This window comes from Leucopleurus acutus (genome assembly GCF_964270905.1).
Source record: "Leucopleurus acutus genome assembly, chromosome: 3".
Lineage (NCBI taxonomy): Eukaryota > Metazoa > Chordata > Mammalia > Artiodactyla > Delphinidae > Leucopleurus > Leucopleurus acutus.
This window is the reverse complement of record NC_139145.1, coordinates 60,979,049-61,002,100: the sequence shown is the minus strand read 5'-3', so window position 1 is coordinate 61,002,100 and position 23,052 is coordinate 60,979,049. Positions and strand designations below refer to the sequence as shown.

General features: G+C 40.5%; 1 protein-coding gene across 1 annotated transcript; it reads right to left on the bottom strand.

Moving 5' to 3' along the window:
• Positions 1-400: 400 nt before the first annotated feature.
• Positions 401-22,809, bottom strand: CDC23 (cell division cycle 23; the record flags this gene model as incomplete). Its single annotated transcript, XM_082835896.1, has 16 exons — positions 401-1,178; positions 2,022-2,141; positions 2,219-2,297; positions 2,998-3,059; positions 3,391-3,466; positions 3,788-3,907; positions 4,028-4,181; positions 14,574-14,655; positions 14,798-14,895; positions 14,981-15,158; positions 16,728-16,860; positions 16,955-17,060; positions 17,800-17,842; positions 18,792-18,929; positions 22,491-22,563; positions 22,649-22,809. 16 exons carry the CDS (start codon positions 22,807-22,809, stop codon positions 1,008-1,010), a joined length of 1,794 nt encoding a protein of 597 aa, XP_082692022.1. The 3' UTR covers positions 401-1,007.
• Positions 22,810-23,052: the final 243 nt, after the last annotated feature.

Here is a 23,052-nt window from a genome sequence, read left to right as displayed (position 1 = left end):
GAAGTTATCACACCCAAATGTCCATGAAACTCTCTGTAACCCTGCCTCCTTGTTGTGCTTTAGTAGGTGTATAGCTAATTCTATGGACATCTTTTCCCCTTAGTAGGGGCCATCAGCAGTTCCACACTCAGTGAGAGTCCTTTTGCCCCTTCTTTTGTTCAACTCTAGTAAGTTACTTCCAATTTGAAAGCTTCTAGGAGACGCCTCAAAACCAAAATGCCAGGGCTTCCCTGGTGGCGCAGTGGTTGAGAGTCCGCCTGCTGATGCAGGGGACACGGGTTCGTGCCCCAGTCCGGGAAGATCCCGCATGCCGCAGAGTGGCTGGGCCCGTGAGCCATGGCCACTGAGCCTGCGCGTCTGGAGCCTGTGCTCCACAACAGGAGAGGCCACAGCAGTGAGAGGCCTGCGTCCCGCAAAAAAAAAAAACAAAACAAAAAACGGCAGAATGTCTTCCCAGTAAGAACAAAAGTATACCTTCACCCCATTTAAACCTAATCTCTGATATCAGAATAGTCATGCTCAGCAAATCAAAGAATGATGAGTCATGTCTATCCAGTGCCCTGACCTTCCTAGGGTATCCAGTGCCCTACTATCAGCAGAGGGTAGAGTTGCAAGCTTTTCTCCCTTCTTTCTTCCTTGCCTCTCTAAAGAAATCTCCCACTCCCAGCAGCATTTAAACTTTGTCCCTGTAGCCTTGCCTGTGCTAAAGTGCTGTTAAAGGGATGTTTTGGGGGGGCAAAAAGGTCTGGGGAAAAAGGCCAAGATCTATAGCCACTCTGAACAGAAGGGAGATAGAAGTGCTTCAAACTGGCAAAGACAGACTCTGTTCCTGCCAGGATTCTTCTGTCAGTCTACTGTGCAGGTGATTCTATAAACTCCCCAAGGAGCTGTTTCCATGTGTACAAACAAAAAGAACTAAGGTCCTTGGAAGAATAGACGTGGCTGTTCTTTACATGGAGGTAAGGCTTAATATGGGTCTGGCAATGTGCTGGCTTGAAAGTAGCCAACTATGGTGTGACTGAAGACAGGTTGAGTGGAGAAACTCTGCGTGTGGGAGTGTTGTTAGCAGACAGTGAAGCAGGGAGGAAAAAGGGAGCAGGCATCTCGGTGGAGGGAGTCTCGCCTTGGTTCCGAAGCTGTAGGATTTGCCGGAGCAAGGCCTTACCTTCTTCCCGGGTCTGAAACAAAGTCAGGCAAATGTGTCAAAATATGTCCAAGGCTTTTCTCAAAAACAGTTTCTAAAATACTGACATACAAAAAAAAAAAAAAAAAAAAGAAACAAAGAATAAAATACTGACATACAAAGTTCCACAGAACAAGGTAGCCTTTCCAGTCACCCTGTTTTATTTTTTTTTTAATCTTTATTGGAGTATAATTGCTTCACAATACTGTGTTAGTTTCTATTGCACACCAAAGTGAGTCAGCCATATGCATACATATGTCCCCATATCCCCTCCCTCTTGAGCCACGGCAATCAGAGAAGAAAAAGAAATAAAAGGAATACAAATTGGAAGAGAAGAAGTAAAACTGTCACTGTTTGCAGATGACGTGATACTATACATAGAAAATCCTAAAGATGCCCCCAGAAAACTACTAGAACTAATCAATTATTTTCGTAAGGTTGCAGGATACAAAATTAATGCACAGAAATCTCTGGCATTCCAATACACCAACAATGAAAAATCAGAGAAATTAAGGAAACAACCCCATTTGCCATCGCACAAAAAGAATAAAATACCTAGGAATAAACCTGCCTAAGGAGGTGAAAGACTTGTACTCAGAAAACTATTAAACACTGATGAAAGAAATCAAAGATGACTTAAACAGATGGAGAAATAGACCATGTTCTTGGATTGGAAGAATCAATATTGTGAAAATGACTATACTACCCAAAGCAATCTACAGATTGAATGCAAACCACTCACCCTCTTAACCACCTTCCACTTTCCACCCCCAGATCATAGTAAAGTCATGTGCTAGAACCTAAAATCCAAACCTTTTACTAAAGAACCGATACTCACATCATTGAATGCACAGCACTTTTGGGCACAAGCTGAAGCTTCATCCCACAGCTTGCACTTAAAATAATACTGGGCCAGATAGCGGAAAGCAGTGCTCTCCTCCAAGTGTTCCACTATTTCCTAGATAAGGAAATCAGGAATGACTGAGGTGACAAGAATAAGATCAGCGACCCAATTCTCATGCTCATGACACATACCCCACACGAATAGATATCTTGGATATATTTGATGTAACATTGGGCTGCCTGTTCTGACTCAGTCAACTGTTCATGAAGCCTACAAAAGAAATTGGTCTTTAAGTATAAATCATATCTCAAAGCAAGCTAGTGATAAAAAGTAAAAGCACACAGTTAAGATAAAAAAATGATAATACATAGACAAGTACAAATTTTGACATAAATGACACAGTGGGACCCAGAATAGTATTAGTGCCCAGAGGTGGTGGTTACTTCATCAAAGCTTAGAATCATTACTCTGCTACTGGTGATGGAGGAAAAGTTAGTAAACACTTAAGCTGGATAATATACCATTGCAAAAATTCCCTGTTAATACCCTGAGTGAGATTAAAAAAGATACCAAGCAATTCAGATTTTTTGTAAGAATCCAGAAAAGAACTGGCAGGAATGAAATTGCATTTAAGAACCTCTTTCCTTATCATTTCTGAGTTATTCCTTATTTTCCTGGGCCTTATCAGGAGGAGATTAGTACCTAAAGTAGTTTTCCTAGACTGCTCTGACATAAAAATTTCATTTCTTTCAATTCATTCTTGAATTTTCCAAATAGGAAAACAATTCCTCTTCAAAGAGAAGTAGCATTCTTTTGAGTCAAGATGGCTAAATTTCCAGATCAGTAATCATACACTGTGCTACATCCCCTCATTCATGTAGATGATGGATGGGAAGCTCTAGAATGTGCAGGACCCACCTCACCAGAGAAGCCAACAGAAATATCACTAGCGTGTCACTCTTTCACTCACTTTGCCAGTTTCACCAGAGCCATCTTTTCCACATCTCCCACGGCGTAAGCTCTCCAATAGCACTGTCAAAAAAATAAGTAAACCGGTCACTTCAACCACTGCCCCATGTGCCATGACTAATCACATAGAGACTCAGGTCCTGCAAGCCTCCCAGAAGTTCAGACTTGGAGAATACAAAGCATTTTTACTAGATCTGATAGGTCCAGGCTACATACTAACATTCCCACTAATGATGTCAGCCCAACTTTGCTTTATACACCCTATGTGCCTATAAATATTCAGACTTCCCTATGTAGATAGATCTACATGAAGGAAAATTAAGCACAGATAGCTCAACCCCTCATCCAAACAGCAGATTTCCACACAAACTCTTCAGGACCCAATTTCAGATACCTTTTTGGCTTCCACTAGTTGATTGAGTTTCTCATAACATTCTCCTAAAGCGACCAGCATACGAGAATCATTGGGCCTGAGAGGGAAGAGAAATAGGAAATCCAAGCAAAAACTGAAGTCCTCCCTTGAGGAACCACCACCACTATTTCAAAGCTATGAAGGGAATGGGCTTTAATCCAATACTTCATGTAATTATATTATTTTGTGTTCACAATTATACAATTAACACATTAGTAGAATACACTACATAAAAATGACCAAACAACATATGGCATGTTTAAACTCAGGTCTCTAAGAGTCAAAACCATTCACTGTGATTCTTCAATAGCTATCAAAAGAGAAAGAAGAGTGTCAGCCCTTCCCACAAAAAAACACATCATCAAGTGGCCCGACTTACCGAAGTTGGTGGGCCCGTCTGTAATAATAAAGGCAATAAAATGGCATCTTAAGGATTTCATAGGTCTGCCCAAGGCCATACCAGGCTCTGTAGTCCCGCTTATTGACCTCAATAGCATGCCTAAGAAATGGAAGAGAGACTGGTAAGAGAGCAGAATCAAAGTTAGCGACTTGCAGGCTCAATAGAGACTCCTAAAATCACAACAATCTGCTCCATCTCCCCCTCCAACTAAATGCTCACCTATAAGCCTGAATAGCAGCAGATGTGTTCTTCATTTCCATGTACTCATGTCCCATCAGCGTCCAGGCACCAAGATACCGAGGATTCAATTTCAGTGCTCTCTGGAAATACAAGGCTGCTTTCTCATGCTGAGAACGCAAACTATAATAATTGCCTAATTGAAAGACAAACAAACAAAATATATAAATAACTAGAAAGGCAAAAATAAGTCACTAAAATAGGCAGCATTCCACAGAGTAGGCATGAACCATAACCCATTCCCCCGAAGTCCTTGCAGAAAAGCCAAATTCTACATATGGGCAACATCATCATTCCCTTGGAAAATATATTTTATCTATTACACATTCTGGTGTTTTTAAAAAAAAAGTTTCCTAACACCACAAAGATTTTCTTCATTTTATTTCCTCTCAATATAGCACTTATACATATATTTCCTTAATAAAGGGTAGGAAATTCCTAGAGTATGCTTTAGATTGGTGGTTTTCCAACTATCTTCCTAGGTTTCTAAGGAGGTACCTAAAGGATTAAAAAGGTAGCACTCTGTACTCCCCTCTTCCACAAGAATCAAGGAAGTTCTATTATCATTGGTCTTAAAAAGAATATATGAAAGATTTTAAGATTCTATAAAAACTTTTATTTGAAGAAAGGGAATAAAGGCCATCTTTCTTATACTAACTAGTAAATGGATAAACGAAATGTAGTATATATCCAGACAACGAAATACTTCTCAGCAGTAAAAAGAGAAGAACTACTGACATATGTTGCAACATGGACAAACCTCGAAAAAGAGCTCAGTGAAAAAAGCTAGACAATAAGACTAAATATTCCAAGATTCCACTTATATGAAATTTCCAGAAAATGCAAAACTATACAGATAGAAGGCAGATCTGCTGGGGATTGGGAGTAGGGCTGACTGCAAATAGACCCAAGGGAACTTTTTGGGATGATGGAGTGTTCTAAACTGGATTATGATTATGGTTACACAACTGTATAAATTAGCAAAAACTCAGTGAACTGTAAGCTTAAGATAAGTAAATTTTATGTTATGTAAATTATCCCTCAATAAAGCTATTTTTAATATATACCAATAAAATGGACAACCTAGAAGAAATGGACATATTCCTAGAAATGTATAAGCTCCCAAGATTAAATCAGGAATAAGTAGAAAATATGAACAGACCAATTACCAGTAATGAAAATGAATCAGTAATAAAACAACTCCCAACAAAAAAAGTCCAGAACCAGATGGCTTCACAGGTGAATTTTACCAAACATTTAGATAAGAGCTAACACTTATCTTTTCCAAATTATTCCAAAAAATTGCAGAGCAAGAAATGTTTCCAAACTCATTCTACAAAGCCAGCATCACCCTGATACCAAAACCAAAGATACCACAAAAAAAGAAAATTACAGGCCAATATCACTAATGAACGTAGATGAAAAAATCCTCAATAAAGTATTAGCAAACTGAATCCAACAATACATTAAAAGGATCATACATCATGATCAAGTGGGATTTATCCCAGGGATGCAAGGATGGTTCAATATCTGCAAATCAATCAATGTGATACACCACGCTAACAAAACGAAGAATAAAAATTATATGATCATCTTGATACAGAAAAAGCTTTTGACAAAATTCAACATGCATTTATGATAAAAACTCTCCACAAAGTAGGTATAGAGGGAACATCAACATAATAAAGGCCATATATGATAAGCCCACAGCTAACATCATACTCAAAGGTGAAAAGCTAAAAACTTTTCCTCTAAGATCAGGAAAAAAATCAAGGATGCCCACTTTTGTGACTTTTTTCAATGTAGTACTCAAAGTCTTAGCCACAGCAATCGGATAAGAAAAAGAAATAAAAGGAATCCAAATTAGAAAGGAAGAAGTAAAACTGCCACTGTTTACAGATGACATGATTCTATACATAGAAAATCCTAAAGATGTCACCAAAAAATTACTAGAGCTCATCAGTGAATTCAGTAAAGTTGCACACTACAAAATTAATACAGAAATCTGTTGCATTTCTATACACTAATGACAAACTACCAGAAAGAGAAATTAATGAAACAATCCCATTTACAATCACACCCAAAAAAATAAAATACCTAGGAGTAAATCTAATTAAGGAGTTAAAAGACTTGTACTCAGAAAACTATAATACACTGATGAAAGAAAATGAAGACACAAACAGAAAGATACACTTTGTTTATGGATTTGAACCATTAATATTATTAAAATGACCATACTACCCAAGACAATCTACAGATTCAATGCAATCCCTAACAAAATACCAACGGTGGGACTTCCCTGGTGGTCCAGTGGTTAAGACTCTGTGCTCCCAATGCAGGGGGCCCAGATTTAATCCCTGGTCAGGGAACGAGATCCCGCATGCCACAACTAAAGATCCCACATGCCACAACTAAAGATCCCGCATGCTGCAACAAAGACGCCACACGCGGCAATGAATATTCTGTGTGCTGCAACTAAGACCCAGTGCAGCCAAATAAATAAATAAATATTAAAAAAAAAATACCAATGGGATTTTTCACAGAACCAGAACAAATAATCCCAAAATTTGTACGGGAACACAAAAGACCTTGAACAGACAAAACAATCTTGAGAAAGAAGAACAAAACAGGAAGCATCACATTCCCTGACTTCAGACTATACTACTAAGCTACAGTGATCAAAACAGTATGGTACTGGTCCAGAAACTCACGCACTTATGGTTAATTAATCATGACAAAGGAGGCAAGAATATACAATGGGGAAAAGACCGCCTCCAATAAGTGATGCTGGGAAAACTGGACAGCTACATGTAACAGAATGAAATTAGAACATTTTCTCATACCATATAAAAAAATAAACTCAAAATGGATTAAAGATCTAAATGTAAGAACAGAAACCATTAAAACTCCTAGGAGAAAACAGAGGCAAAACACTCTTTGACAGGAATCATAGCAATATTTTTTTGGATCCATCACCTAAGGCAAAGAAACAAAAGCAAAAATAAACAAATGTGATCTAATTAGACTGAAAAGCTTTTGCACAGCAAACAAAACAATCAACAAAACGAAAAGACAGGGACTTCCCTGGTGGCACAGTGGTTAAGAATCCACCTGCCAATGCAGGAGACATGGGTTTGATCCTACATGCCGTGGAGCAACTAAACCCATGCACCACAACAACTGAGCCCATGCTCTAGAGCCCACAGCCCAAGTACTGAAGCCTGCGCGCCTAGAGCCCGTGCTCCACAACAAGAGAAGCCACCACAATGAGAAGCCTGTGAACCGAAACGAAGAGTAGCCCCTGCTTGTCACAACTAGAGAAAGCCTATGCACAGCAACAAAAACCCAATGCAGCCAAAAATAAATTAATTAATTAAAACAAAACAAAAAGACAGCTTACTGAATGGGAGAAAATATTTGCAAATGATATCCAAAATATATAAACAGTTCATACAACTTAATATCAAAAAAACAAACAACCCAGTCAAGAAATGGTCAGAAGACTTGACAGACATTTTTCCAAAGAAGACGTACAGATGGCCAATAGGCACATGAAAAGATGCTCAATATCATTAATCATCAGAAAAGCAAATCATGGGGCTTCCCTGGTGGCGCAGTGGTTAAGAATCCGCCTGCCAATGCAGGGGACACCGGTTTGAGCCCTGGTCCAGGAAGATCCCACATGCCGCAGAGCAGGTAAGCCCGTGTGCCACAACTATTGACCCTGCGCTCTAGAGTCCATGAGCCACAACTACTGAGACCATGCGCCACAACTACTGAAGCCCACGTGCCTAGAACCCGTGTTCCGCAACAAGAGAAGCCACCGCAATAAGAAGCCCACACACCACAACAAAGAGTAGCCCCCAACTAAAAGAAAGCCTAACTAAAAGAAAGCCCATGTGCAGCAACTCCTAGAAGAAAACCGCAACTAAAAGAAAGCCCACGTGCAGTAACAAGGACCCTACACAGCCAAAAATAAATAAATAAATTTTTTTTTTTAAAAAAAGAAAAGCAAATCAAAACCACAATGAGATATCACCTCACAACTGTCAGAATGGCTATCATCAAAAAGACCACAAATAACAAATGTTAGTGAGGATGTGGAGAGAAGGGAACATTTGTACACTGTTGGTAGGAATGTTAATTGGTGCAGCCACTAGGGAGAACAGTATGGAGGTTCCTCAAAAACCTGAAAATAGAACTACGATATGATCTAACAATTCCACTTCTGGGTATATATTCAAGGAAAACAAAAACACAAATTTGAAAAGATACATGCACCCCAATGTTCACAGCAATATTATTTACAATAGCCAAGATATGGAAGCAACCTAAGTGTCCATCAACAGAGGAATGGATAAAGAAGATGTGGTATACATACATAATGGACTACTACTCAGCCATTAAAAAGAATGAAATTTTGCCATTTGCAACAACATGGATGGATCTGGAAGGTATTATGCTTAGTGAAATGTCAATTTGAGAAAGACAAACTATCTATTATCACTTATACATGGAATCTAAAAAATAAAACAAATGAATGAATATAACAGAACAGAAACAGACTCACAGATATAGAGAACAAACTAGTGGTTACCTATGGGGGGAGGGAAGTGGGGAGGGCAAGATAGGCATAGGGGATTAAGAGGTACAAACTACTACGTGTAAAATAAATAAGCTACAAGGAAATATTGTACAGCACAGGGAATATGGCCAATATTTTATAGAACTTTAAACGGAGTATAATCTATAAAAAACTTGAATCACTATGTTGTACACCTGAAACTAATACTGTAAATCAACTATACCTCAATTTTTTAAAAAAAAAGAGGGCTTCCCTGGTGGCGCAGTCGTTAAGAATCCGCCTGCCAATGCAGGGGACACGGGTTCGAGCCCTGGTCCGGGAAGATCCCACATGTCATGGAGCAACTAAGCCCGCAAGCCACAACTACTGAGCCCGCGTGCTTAGAGCCCGTGCTCCACAACAAGAGAAGTGAGCGCACCGCAACAGAGTAGCCCCCGCTCGCCACAACTAGAGAAAACCCGCGTGCAGCAGCAAAGACCCAATGCAGCCAAAAATTAAATAAATGAATAAATTCATTTAAAAAATAGATAAATAAAAATAATAAAAGAAGAAAAAACAATTTGAGATATACCAAGACTCTGAGGGATTTTTCATGAGATATTGTTGAGTGAGAAAAGTAAAATACAGAGAAATGTGTGTAATATGATCCTATTTTTGTAAGCAAACAGCCCATTAAACCCTGCATATGTGTATGTGTATGTTTCATGTGGTATGGGACATGCTAACACAAGTATGTTAAAGGAGGAAAGGTGCAGTGAGGGAAAAAAAACCTGCACTTTAAAAAAATTTCCGTTATGTATAAATTGCATGTGCATAAACTAGATAAAAAGATGGATTTAAATGTATATATACTAATTTACAGAGATAATGATATACTGTCAAACGGAAAAAGCAAATTGCAGAGAAATTATACAATTCCACTTTGGTAAAAAACAAGTAATAAGATTTCTATATATGTGTTTGTCTTTGCTTTTGTCTAGATTCAGCTGTCAGTTTGATTCAGGAGAAATTATTTATAACAATTGTCTGTATCACCTAAGATCATTCAAGTTCACATTCACCTGGGAAAAAAGCAAGATGGAGGGCTTTATGTCCTATAAAAGGATACCTTTGTTTCTGCCACTGACTCAGACCCAGAGACAGAGGAATAAGCAAACTCTAGGCAGATTGTCCAAAGGTTAACTTCTGTAATAGAATAGGAGAAGTGAAGTAGTGGTAGCAAGGGTATAAGCTTTAGCTGCTAAAGGAGTCAGGATGAAAAGGAGGTGTTAAGGAAGTCAGAACAGGCAAGTTCTGGGCAAAGATTAAGTAGATGAGATTTTCTGACCAGTTGGAACAGCTAAAATGTACTGAATGATTACAATGTGCTGGGCAACTTACATTGTTAAAAGTGCTTTTTATATGTTAATTTACTTACTCCTCACAACGAATACATGGGAGAATGTTCTACTGTTATTATCCCTTTATGGATGAGGAAAGTATAGCACACAGAAGTTAAATCCAATGTCACACAGCTAGTTAGTAACAAAACCAAGATTTAAACTTGGGCAGTTTTGTTCCAGAGTCCAAATCTTAACCATGCTATACTGTAATATATACATATATAAATACATATACGTATTTGTTTGTGTGTATGTGTGTGTGTGTGTGTGTGTGTGTGTGTGTGTGTGTGTAAAGCTGCCTCTCAGAGACTGGGACTCCAGAAAAGATGCAGAGGAAGCATTCAATTCACATCAAGACATAACTGCAGAAGCAAGGACTAAACAAGTAGGAGATTCTTGTCATCACTCTATTCTTAAGTTGTTTCATTCTCTTTCAGGTCTTCAGTTTCTTCTCGTCTCTCTCCACCCTTCTTTCTCCTTTGTGAAAGCTGAAATATATTTTTTGTCATATCTAATGTTCCTTTTTCTTGATTTTTAAGATAGGTGGGCTGAATTCAACAAACATTTATTGACCATAAGTCAGGAACTTCGCTAGGCATTACAGATACACTGAAGAACAAACAGTTCATTAAGAAGTTTACCAATCAAACGATTATTTAAAAAACCAGATGGGAATTCCCTGGCAGTCCAGTGGTTAGGACTCCGCACTCTCACTGCCAAGGGCCAGTGTTCAAACCCTGGTCCGGGAAATAAGATCCTGCAAGCCACGAGGCATGGCCAAAAAATAAATAAATACATAAAATAAAAAAAAAACAGAAACTCCTAAAGCATTACTCTTCATATGTACTATCCTTTGATTTTGTTTTGTTTGGTTTATTTTTTGCGGTACGCGGGCCTCTCACTGCTGTGGCCTCTCCTGTTGTGGCGCACAGGCTCCGGATGCGCAGGCTCAGCGGTCATGGCTCACAGGCCCAGCCACCCCATGGCATGTGGGATCTTCCCGGACCGGGGCACGAACCCGTGTCCCCTGCATCGCCAGGCGGACTCTCAACCACTGCACCACCAGGGAAGCCCATATCCTTTGATTTTAACTGGCTTTAAGTTAGTAAGCTAAAAAAGGAACAGTTCATTATCTCCCCTACCTCTATTTCCTTTCTTCAGGTGAAGGACACTGTTATCAATCTGGTTACCCATTCACCAATTCCTGTAAGTTCTACTTCCTAAATATCTTCTAAATCTAATCGCCTCTCTTCATTCCTCCTGCCAATACCTCAGCTTGGGCTCTCATCATCTCTAGACTGGATTATTGCAAAAGCCTCCTTGTTGGTCTTGCCCTTTTTCTAATCCTCCCAGCACACTGTCTCCTGTTATCATTTGAAAATGAAAATCTAAAAACATTTATCATTCTCTGGTTTAAAATCCTTCAGAAGACTTCTCCTGCCTTAAGAATAAAATCCAAACTTTTAGTAAGGCACAAAAGGCTCTTCAAGATCTGGCCCCGTTCATACATTCCCTCCTCCCACACCATGCTTCAGGACACTAAACTATTTCAGGATCACTGTCTGTTTCACACTTCAATGCCTCTGCACTGCAATACCCTTCCCAAGTCAATCCATCTCTTCCTTTAGTGAACTCTTTCTCTCCTGCCCATCCTTCAGGTATCACCTTCTCAAGAAGCCTTCCCTCATCAGACTGGATTAGCTACTTTTCCTATATACTCTCTTAGCATCCTATGTTTACTTCAATCATAACCCTCAACCCACTATATTATAGTTGTTTCTTACTGGTCTTCCTCAGTAGGTAATGAGGTAGATACTGCAACACAAACCACCATATCTGGCACTCAGAAGATGTTCAAAAGATGTTTTCTGAATAAACTGGAGTTCCATCCTCACTTTAACAAACTTTATACTTCATTCTCAATGCTCTGATATTGAAAAGATTATTTGTTCCTCTTACCTATGTTCCCATAGGATTTTTCTTTTTTTAATATTTATTTCCCATACTACACTACAACTTCCTAAAGGGCTGGAAATATTTATTGAATGACTGAATTGAAATTCTATCAGTTTACTAACAACATCCTAACATACAAATGTATGTTCTCAATGCAGTGTCACCAAAGACCCAGGAACAGGGTCTTTCATCTCCAGGAAACTTAGGTTTTCAATCACAACCAACCAAGTTTACTTTTATCCAAGAGTGGCCATTCATCTATTTATGTCAACTGATTATCAGGTCACAGTAGTGTGGCCAAGTACATAGGGCCATGGTTCTCAACCAAGGATGATTCTGACCCCAAGAGGTTATTTGGCTTTATCTGCACAACTGGGGGAAGGAGGTTACTGACATCTAGTGGGTAGAGCTGGGTATACTTCTAACACCCTGCAATGTATAGGACAGACCCCCACAAAAGAAATTATCAGCCAAAAATGTCAATAGAGCCAAGAGTGAGACACCCTGATACAGAAAAAGATACACTCTCATCTCTTTTCATAGGATTGGAAATTCTTACAAACATTTTAGTAATATTAGTAAGTTTAAAATACACAGGCTTTTTTTTTTTTAAATACACAGGACCTCCCTGGTGGTCCAGTGGTAAAGAATCTGCCTTCCAATGCAGGGGACACGGGTTCGATCCCTGGTCAGGGAACTAAGATCCCACATGACATGGGGCAACTAAGCCGTGCGCCACAACTACTGAGCCTGCATGCTGCAAACTAGAGTCCACGCACTCTGGAGCCCGCACGCCACAACTACAGAGCCCATGCACTCTGGAGCCCACACACCACAGCTAGAGAGAAGCCCGCGTGCCACAGCAAAGAGCCCACGCCGCAACAGAAGATCCTGCATGCCTCAACAAAGACCCCGCGTGTCGCAGCAAAGAGCCCACACCGCAACAGAAGATCCTGCATGCCTCAACAAGGACCCTGCGTGTCGCAACTAAGACCCGACACAGCTAAAAAATAAATAAATAGGGGCTTCCTTGGTGGCGCAGTGGTTGAGAGTCTGCCTGCCAATGCAGGGGACACAGGTTCGTGCCCCAGTCCGGGAGGATCCCACATGCCGCAGAGCGGCTGGGCCCGTGGGCCATGGCCGCTGAGCCTATGCATCCGGAGCCTGTGCTCCACAACAGGAGAGGCCACAACAGTGAGAGGCCCGCATACCGCAAAAAATAATAATAAACAAATAAAATAATAATTTTAAAATACAGGGACTTCCCTGGTGGTGCAGTGGTTAAGAATCCGCCTGCCAATGCAGGGGACACGGGTTCGAGCCCTGGTCCAGGAAGATCCCACATCCGCCGAGCAACTAAGCCTGTGTGCCACAACTACTGAAGCCCACGTGCCTAGAGCCCGTGCTCTGCAACAAGAGAAGCCACCACAATGGGAAGCCCACGCACCACAACGAAGAATAGCCCCCGCTCACCACAACTAGAGAAAGCCCGCGTGCAGCAACAAAGACCCAACGCAGCCAAAAATAAAATAGATAAAATAAATTTACTAAAATAAAAAACCCACATATATATATAAAAAATACACACGTTTTTGATCCAGCCTTTCAAGGAACTAATTATACAGAAATAGTTGCATAAACATGCAAAAATAAATATATACATACAAAGATGTTTCCTGAAGCAATTTTTATGTTAACAAACACTAGCCACAACTTATACAACAGAAAACGATTAAATAAAAATAATGGCACATCTATATAATAAAATACTAAATAGCCATCAAAAATAATACAATACAACTCTACATGTACTAGCATGGAAAGATGGAAAAGATATATTGTTAGGTTAAAAAAAGGACATTACAAAGCAGTGTGTATAATGATATAGTTTTTGCAAGCAAACCATACACACACACATACACCATTTATAGTACTCACACAGAAAAATATTCTGGAGTCATATCCACCAATCTTGGGGGTGGGATTACAGTGATCCTTCACATTCTATTGTATATAATTTTGTTACCTTTTTTTTTTTTATAAATTTATTCTATTTATTTATTTTTGGCTGCGTTGGGTCTTCGTTGCTGTGCACGGCATTTCTCTAGTTGTGGTGAGCGGGGGCTACTCTTTGTTGTGGTGCGTGGGCTCCTCATTACGGTGGCTTCTCTGTTGTGGAGCACGGGCTCTAGGCACGTGGGCTCAGTAGTTGTGGCACATGGGCTCTAGAGCACAGGCTCAGTAGTTGTGGAGCAAGGGCCCAGTTGCTCCGCGGCATGTGGGATATTCCTGGACCAGGGCTCGAACCCGTGTCCCCTGCATTGGCAGGCGGATTCTTAACCACTGCGCCACCAAGGAAGTCCCAATTTTGTTACCTTTGACACTTATTTTTTTTGGCTGTGCTGTGAGGCATGCAGGAATGCAGGATCCCAGTTCCCCGACCAGGCATCGAACCCATGTCCCCTGCAGTGGGTGCACGGAGTCCTAACCACTGGACCGCCAGGGAATTCCCTTTTTTTCTTTTGACACTTTTATATTATTGTTATTTTTACATTTGGATTACTCACAATAAAGATAAAAAAAGAAAAAAGATGGTGACTCTTACCAATTACACAGCATGTTTCTACACGATATTTATCAATCTCACAGAGGTTGTGAGCCAGATAACTCAACTCAGATTTCATGCTCTGAAAGAAAAGAAAGACGATCTAAGCATGAAAAAGGAACCCCTACATAATTGTTCTTGTAGCTAATGCTACTAGGTGACAATCCAACCCAGGAGATCAAAAGCACAAAAGACCTTAAGTCCAAGCAAAGGAAGGAGCTCACCCTGACATAAAGAAGGTTGGAGAATGTGTCCATATTTTCAATCCTGTAAGGGTCTTGTTTCCTTAGCTCATTAAAAATAGAGAGGGCTTTGTCAATATCTGCAGAAAGAAGACAGAGAGTTCAGAAAACAACACAGCACTACCTTCAGGGTTTGATGGTGTTTCGTTGTCCTTATTCACTCACCTCTGATATTGTGATAGGCAACTGCAATTTGGGAAACAATGTATGAGCTCTTAGAGAAGCCCACATCAATGAGATTCTGATACTTTTGCAGGGCCTCCTCTATCAACTGCAACTCTGTGTATATATGAGCCAGAAAAAACTCTTTCATCCAGGTGTCTGGCAAAGACAGGAACTTCAGCTGGCAGCAGGAGAGAGAGGAACACACTTAATATACTTTGACCTCTCTCCCAAATGAACATCAAGGAACTATATTGTCTAAAAGAATTTATCACCAAAATTTTATTAGAGTACCTAATAATGAACACAGGGCAGTTCAATTAAGTGAACAGGACTTACAAGCACAATAGGGAGGAATAGGGACGAATGGTCTAGCTGGGGACAGCTTCAAAGAAACGACAGGATTTGAGGCGAGCCTTGGAGGATGGGTAGAAACTGAATAGAAAAAGGGAGAGGAAGAGAAAAAAGACAACATTCTAGGTAAGGACAACAAAAATAGAGGAAAAACAGTCATAATGAGTGTGGGTAAATAGAATGAGGTAACTAGCTCAGTTTGAGGGGAGGCTATGTGTTGCGAAGAAGTGGAAAAATAAGACTGAACTGATAGGGTGGGTCCTATGCTGCAACAGGAAATGGGATGCAACAGGAAACCACTGCAATTTTTGACAGGAGAATGACATGATGACATGGGTGCTTTAAGAATAAGTTTGGAAACAGTATGTCAGATGGCTTGGAAATGTGAGTATAAAAATGGGAAAGCTAGATACAAAGTATTTATTACTTTTAAGTAATCCAAATTTGAGATGATAACCAAGACAGCAAAGGAAACCAAGAGAAAGAGATGCAGACAAGAAGGTAACCATGGCAATGTCTGGCGACTGACTAGATAAAGGGAAATAAGAGAAAGGGAAGAGACAGAATATGACTCTGAGGAGTCAAGACTGGGTGCATCCTGAGAAACAGAGATACAACTGAGAGTCCATCAAGTTGGGAGGAAGAAAGAATTTGGTAGGCAAGATGAGAAATTTGGTTTTGCATATTCTGAGTTCAGAGATAAAACAAACTTTTAATGAAAGTCTAGTAGGCAGTTAGAGATAGGTAAATACAAGTAAACCAAGATTGAGATTTCAGACACAAATGTAGTAGCATGTATCACTATTGGGGAAAATCAACCAGCCCTTGGTCCTTTAGAGCCAACAAAAGGAAGTGTGTTGTTGCTTCTATTAACTATTGAATAACAGCAAAATAAACTTTGTAGACAATGTTCTCTAACAATGACTAATAAAACAATGCAGTTTATAAAGCAATTTCATATACATTATTTCATTAATTAACAAATCTCTAAATCTCAACAGAGACCTATAAGAGCTCAGAAGAAACATTAAAAATGTTTTTAACTCAATTCTTGATATCAGAGAAATCGTTCCTATAGCATCTTTGGAATTAGTAGAGAAACTATAATAACATTTAGTCTATAAAACAAGTTACAGTAAAACTTGAATGTGAAAACATGAATATGAAAAGATACTCTAAGTCAACTGAATGCAAATGCAACAGCAACTACCAAACAAGATCTAGACATCAGTCTTTCAAATAAAGACCTAAATCCCAACAGTGAAAGAGACTAGAGAAGGAGCAAAGAGGTAGCTATAATGAAAGGTTTAGCAAAACTTTCTCCCCCTACCCCATTATTAAAGAATTACATAAGACTTGAAGCAGAAGATTTTTCACATAGCTCATCTCAATTTACCATCTCCTTGTCTGTAATCAAGTTACAGAGCTCTAGCCAGGCTCCCCAATGCAAAGGCAAAACATGAGTAGCCTCCACAAACACATCAATGGCCTCTTTCACCAAGTCCAGCTTTCGAAGCACCACACCATACCTAGGAAAGAAGGGAACGATCACAGAAGTTAACAACATCTCCCCTCTACTCAGAAGAATATCTCACATAAGTTCCAAATTACTATAACACTTACAGATAAAGGCCAAATCCATCAAGCTCCCGAGCCTGGTGTTTTTTGCTGAGCTCCACTCTCAATTCTCTGAGAGCCTCATTTTTCACTTGACCTTTCTCCAGTGGGCCTAGGAAAGAAACAGAGTTTCTGATCTAAGGGTAGACTGCTGTTTTTCATTTCATAGACCTAGATATTCCCTTTGGCATCAACCAAAGTTACACCTGGAACTTCCAGCAAACACTCACAAGTGGCCAATGACATCTTTTTTGGTTTTTTTTTTGCGGTATGTGGGCCTCTCCCGTTGCGGAGCACAGGCTCCAGACGCGCAGCCTCAGTGGCCATGGCTAACGGGCCTAGCCGCATCGCGGCATGTGGGATCTTCCCGGACCAGGGCACGAACCCATGTCCCCTGCACTGGCAGGTGGACTCCCAACCACTGCGCCACCAGGGAAGCCCCCTCCAATGACATCTTACACAGTCCATTTACTTTATTATAGAAACTGCAACTGATAAGTGGTCTGCAGTCATATTTTGTTAGGCCCACACAGGTTTTTAAAAATCTGAATTAATTATCAATGCTGAAAACTCAGAAGCCTCAACTAAAAATCTAAATTTCCAGGTTCAGGTTGCAGGGAACAGGTTAGGGCCAGCGGAAGAAAGCCCCTGACAACACCAGGCCCACATTCCCACAGGGCAACCCTCAGAGGGAGTTGGGTGACAACCAGCCAGTTGTGCTCTCCAATTTGCAAACTCCTCCTCAGTGGACTCCTCCTCAGTCCACTTCCCATGTTTATATTACCTGCCTGGCTCCTATAGGCATTATAGAGTTTGTTTTAGTCCAAAAGGTAAGAGAAAGAAATTCATACCTAGGCTATCAACTGTTTCATCATCCTTCTTCTTTTCTCCAGACTGTAAGAGAAAATCAATAAATAGGTCTTTTTTCCGCTTATTCTGAAACCTGTAGCAGCCTGATTCAACCAAAAAGTCCAACCAAAATGACATCTACTATTGGTCACTAATTTTAAACAACTATTCGGGGGCTCCCACTGGCCAAATCTGGAATAATCTGAGTACCAAAATGATAAAGTGAAATAATGAATTATAAACAATTAAAAATACAGGAATTCTTGAGTCCATACTGATACTAGATAAATGCATAAATAAGTGGAGAAGGGGAAGACAGACTCTTGCTTAGAATTTACTACTCAAGAGAGTGCTGGAGTAGAAAATCATCATTTTGCAACATTTTAATAAAGAATACTTCAGGCAAAAATTAACAATGAATTTCTTGACTGATGGTTATTTAGGTTTTTAATTTTTTTGTCTATTACAAAAAACCCTTCAATGAACAGCCCTGTACATATATATATCCTTGTGCACACACTGAAGTATTTCTATTGGACAAGCTAAGTTTCTTAAGGAAGAATTGTTTGGGCATAGTATTTCAAATTGACATAATCTGCCCAGAGCAGCGGCCCACACATGTTGGGGCGTGGCTTTCATCTCCCCATACCAAGGAGTGGGTGGTGGGCTGAGGCCCCAGTGGTTCTGGGTGCCAAATCTCACCCATAGGCACGCCAACCAAACCAACGCCAAACTACTTTTACTCCTGAAACAGAGTGTCTACTGCCCCATACCTTTGTCAATAATGAATATTACCAATATTTTTATATTTTCTTTCGTACCATCATTTTTTTTACTTTACTTATGATGTCTTCTTTATTATTGCTAAGAATTTATAAAGCACATTCACCAAGTAGACTTTTGCTAAACTATTTGAAGATTAAACTTTTGCTACTGGGATTCTAAATATGGATGCTTCACTGATAGCAGAATGACATCTTAAAATGGCCCTCACCAGATATCTAGAATACATGTACAGGAAATAGGCTTTCTTGCTATTGCAGCCATGCAGGAAATGTGCTGCCCGATCATACTCTTTAACGTCAAAGTAGGCCTTGGCCAGGGTGTAAGCATCCATATCCTGAGCATCCTCCTAAAAAAGAGACAAGTTAATGTAAGTGGTTAGGAACAGGATAACAAAAGTTCAAATCCAAGAATATTCATTAATTTCAAGATGTAAGAAAAGATAATTATTTTCCTCCTCCCAAAAACCTAATACTTATTTATTAGTTTATGAAGTAAGGTCACAGAACATTTTTTCAAAATAAAAGCTTGGGGACAATATTAAAATTTAAAAAACTAAACCAATGCACTCAGAAACTTTTATTGTTTCTGCAAATGTTGTGGGAAATTGCATATGCTTTAGTGTTAGGGACTTGGATTTAAATTCTGACTGCTTGATTTCCTGGTTTCAAAACATTAGTAGGGAACTTACTTAGCTTCTCTGAGTATTCACTTCTTCATCTGTAAAATGGAGCCAGTAATACGGATTTGATATGAGGAAAAAGTGAGAAAGTCATGAAAAATGTCTAGCATTAATATGTGACATGCCTTTCCTTCGGCAGACTTTTAAATTTCCACATAAATGCAACATGCTGTGGAATTACTTATACGTTTTGTATTTCAACAAAGTCTTGACATGTTAGTATTGTAAAAACCAAAAAAACACAGCTATAATTCTATGTAAAAAAAAAAAAATGAAATGATGCACATTTGAGGTAAAAACATACAATCCCCGCAAATTCTAAGGATAAGTTGATTAAAACTTTAGTAATTTCATTCTCCTCATCCTTCATGTCCAAATATTACCAGCACAAAACTGGAACCAAAATTATGTTCAATATTTTCTTCATTGGATGAAAATGTCCTAAATATGGCCATTCAGCTTAGGATTGTGGTGGCCCTTTTCACGTACACTCACCATTTACTTATTTCTTCTCCTGCCTCTCTCACCTGCATTGTATCTTTTGGATTAAGGAACATTCATTGTTTTTAAGAGTGTGTGGGGGGGGGGTGGGGGGTGGGGGAGGGGGGTTGGTGGGGGTGGTAATCAAGAAATGGCATCTTCAGGAAAAATAAAATGGATTATGATAAAGATCTTTCAGATGACACAGACTATGTAAACATATATACTATAGATCATACATAAAATGTATTCCTATCTCATTTAATTGTCTCAATATCCCCACAAAGTAAATACTATTATCCACAGATGGGGAAAACTGTGGCTCAGGAGGTTAATTAAGTTGCCAAAAGTCACTAGTATGGCTGAGATTTGAACCCAGAGCTGTCTGGATCCAAAATCAGTTTCGTGCTGTTGTATTGGGCTGGCCAAAAAGTCCATTCGGTTTTTTCCATTAGATGGCTCTAGTAGTGCTTAGTTGTCTTTAACTTCATTTGAAACAATTTTGTTAGAGTGTATTGTGACAGCTGTCACATCAGGGTTTTTTTTTTTTAATATTTATTTATTATTTATTTTTGGCTGTGTTGGGTCTTCGTTTCTTTTTTTTTTGCGGTACGCGGGCCTCTCACTGTTGTGGCCTCTCGCGTTGTGGAGCACAGGATCCGGACGCGCAGGCTCAGCGGCCATGGCTCACGGGACCAGCCGCTCCGCGGCATGTGGGATCTTCCCAGACCAGGGTACAAACCCGTGTCCCCTACATCCGCAGGCAAACTCTCAATCACTGTGCCACCAGGGAAGCCCGGGTCTTCGTTTCTGTGCGAGGGCTTTCTCTAGGTGCGGCAAGCAGGGGCCACTCTTCATCGCGGTGCGCGGGCCTCTCACTAACGCGGCCTCTCTTGTTGCGGAACATAGGCTCCAGACCCGCAGGCTCAGTAGTTGTGGCTCACGGGCCTAGTTGCTCCGCGGCATGTGGGATCCTCCCAGACCAGGGCTCGAACCCGTCTCTCCTGCATTGGCAGGCAGACTCTCAACCACTGCGCCACCAGGGAAGCCCTCAGGGTTAATTTTTTTAAAAACTTATCAAAACTGGTGAACTTCTGTGTAGCCATTTTAATATTGAAGATAGAAGGAAAAAAGCAACATTTTCTGCATATTATGCTTTATTATTTCAAGAAAGGTAAAAATGCAACTGAAACGCAAAAAAAGATTTGTGCAGTGTATGGAGACGGTGCTGTGACTGATCGAACGTGTCAAAAGTGGTCTGCAAAGTTTCATGCAGGAGATTTCTCACTGGATGAGGCTGCATGGTTGGGTAGACCAGTTGAAGCTGATAGCAATCAAATTGAGATGTTAATTGAGAACAAGCAACGTTATACCATGCAGGAGATAGCTGATATACTCAAAATATCCAAATCAAGAGTTGAAAATCATTTGCACCAGCCTGGTTATATGAATTGCTTTGATGTTTGGGTTACACGTAAGTTAAGCGGAAAAAAACCTTCTTGACTGTTTTTCCGCATGTGTTTTTCTCTCTTAAATGCAATGAAAACGTTCCGTTTTTACAACAATTGTGACAGGCAATGAAAAGTGTATAGATACTGTACAATAATGTGGAACAGAAGAGATCGTGAAGCAAGCGAAATGAACCACCATCAACCACACCAAAGGCCGGTTTTCATCCAAAGAAGGTGATGTTGTGTATATGGTGCAATTGGAAAGGCGTCCTCTATTATGAGCTCCTTCCGGAAAACCAAACAATTAATTCCAACGAGTACTGCTCCCAATTAGGCCAACTGAAACAGCACTTGATGAAAAGCCTCCAGAATTAGTCAACAGAATACGCATAATCTCCCATCAGGATAACGCACGACTGCATGTTTCTTTGATGACCAGGCAAAAACTGTTACAGCTTGGCTGGGAAGTTCTGATTCAACTGCTGTATTCACCAGACATTGCACCTTTGGATTTCCATTTATTTAGGTCTTTACAAAATTCTCTTAATGGAAAAAATTTCAATTCCCTGGAAGACTGTAAAAGGCACCTGGAACAGTTCTTTGCTCAAAAAGATAAAAAGTTTTGGGGGCTTCCCTGGTGGCGCAATGGTTGAGAGTCCGCTTGTCGATGCAGGGGACACGGGTTCGTGCCCTGGTTCGGGAAGATCCCACATGCCGCAGAGCGGCTGGGCCCGTGAGCCATGGCCGCTGAGCCTGCGCATCCGGACGGAGCCTGTGCTCCGCAACGGGAGAGGCCAAAGCAGAGAGAGGCCTGCGTACCGCAAAAAAAAAAGAAAAAAAAAACAGATAAAAACTTTTGGTAAGATGGAATTATGAAGTTGCCTGAAAAATGTGAGGAGGTAGTGGAACAGTGAATACGTTGTTCAATAAACTTCTTGGTGAAAATGCGTGATTTGTATTTTTATTTTAAAACCGAAGGAACTTTTTGGCCAATCCAATAAAAACCTTTGACGCGTCTCTCCGTTATGAATACTATCTAGGTTGAGCTAGAAAACCTAAAAGGCTGAAATCTTAAGCAAGGATTGTTTACTAATCTCTCCAGCTTAAGTAAGAGCACCACTAAGTCTTTCAAAACTCAGCAAAAACATACAGATAAAATCGCTTAAAACACCCAGCTCTTTGAATGCTTGAATTTCCCCTACAAACATCCCTGCTAAGCAGTATGCTCCCTTCCGGTGACAGAGCACTCAGTATCTCTTCTGATGATGGGGAGCACTCAATGTGAAGACGTGCTTACCTCTGTAATAGGCGGCGGCGGCTGCAGCTCGGACAGAGGCAACGCCGGGAGGGAGAAGGCCAACTCCGCAGACCTGGAACACCCACACAAACTGAATCAGCTAAAGACTCCCAAGGCCGAGGATCCAAGCCCGGTCCCCTCGGACTCCGACATCTTACCATTTGCTACTGTGCAGTAGGCCCCGCTCCCGGGTAAGGCCCGCGATAAGTAGCAGCTGCTTTTTAATTTCCCGCAAATTTGAGAAATCGCCGCTCGATGACAGGGCGGGGACCACGGCAGCCGACACTGACACCGGGACTACAGAAGAGCTGGCAGCCATTTTCCTGTCTTGGCCACCCCAGCCAATCACCAGCGAAAATACTAGCTGCCCCTCCGCACCAAAAAAGTCTGTCTGTTATTGGCACGCTCTTGCTCCAGAGAAACCAATCAGAAATCTTTCTTCTCGTAACGTCAGTAAGAGGCGGGGAGGGAAGAGGCAATTACTTCTCCGATTGGCGAAGAACTAGTGGGGCGCGAAAGTTAGAACAAGAAAGAGGGGGGAGAGCCACGACTTCTGGGCGGG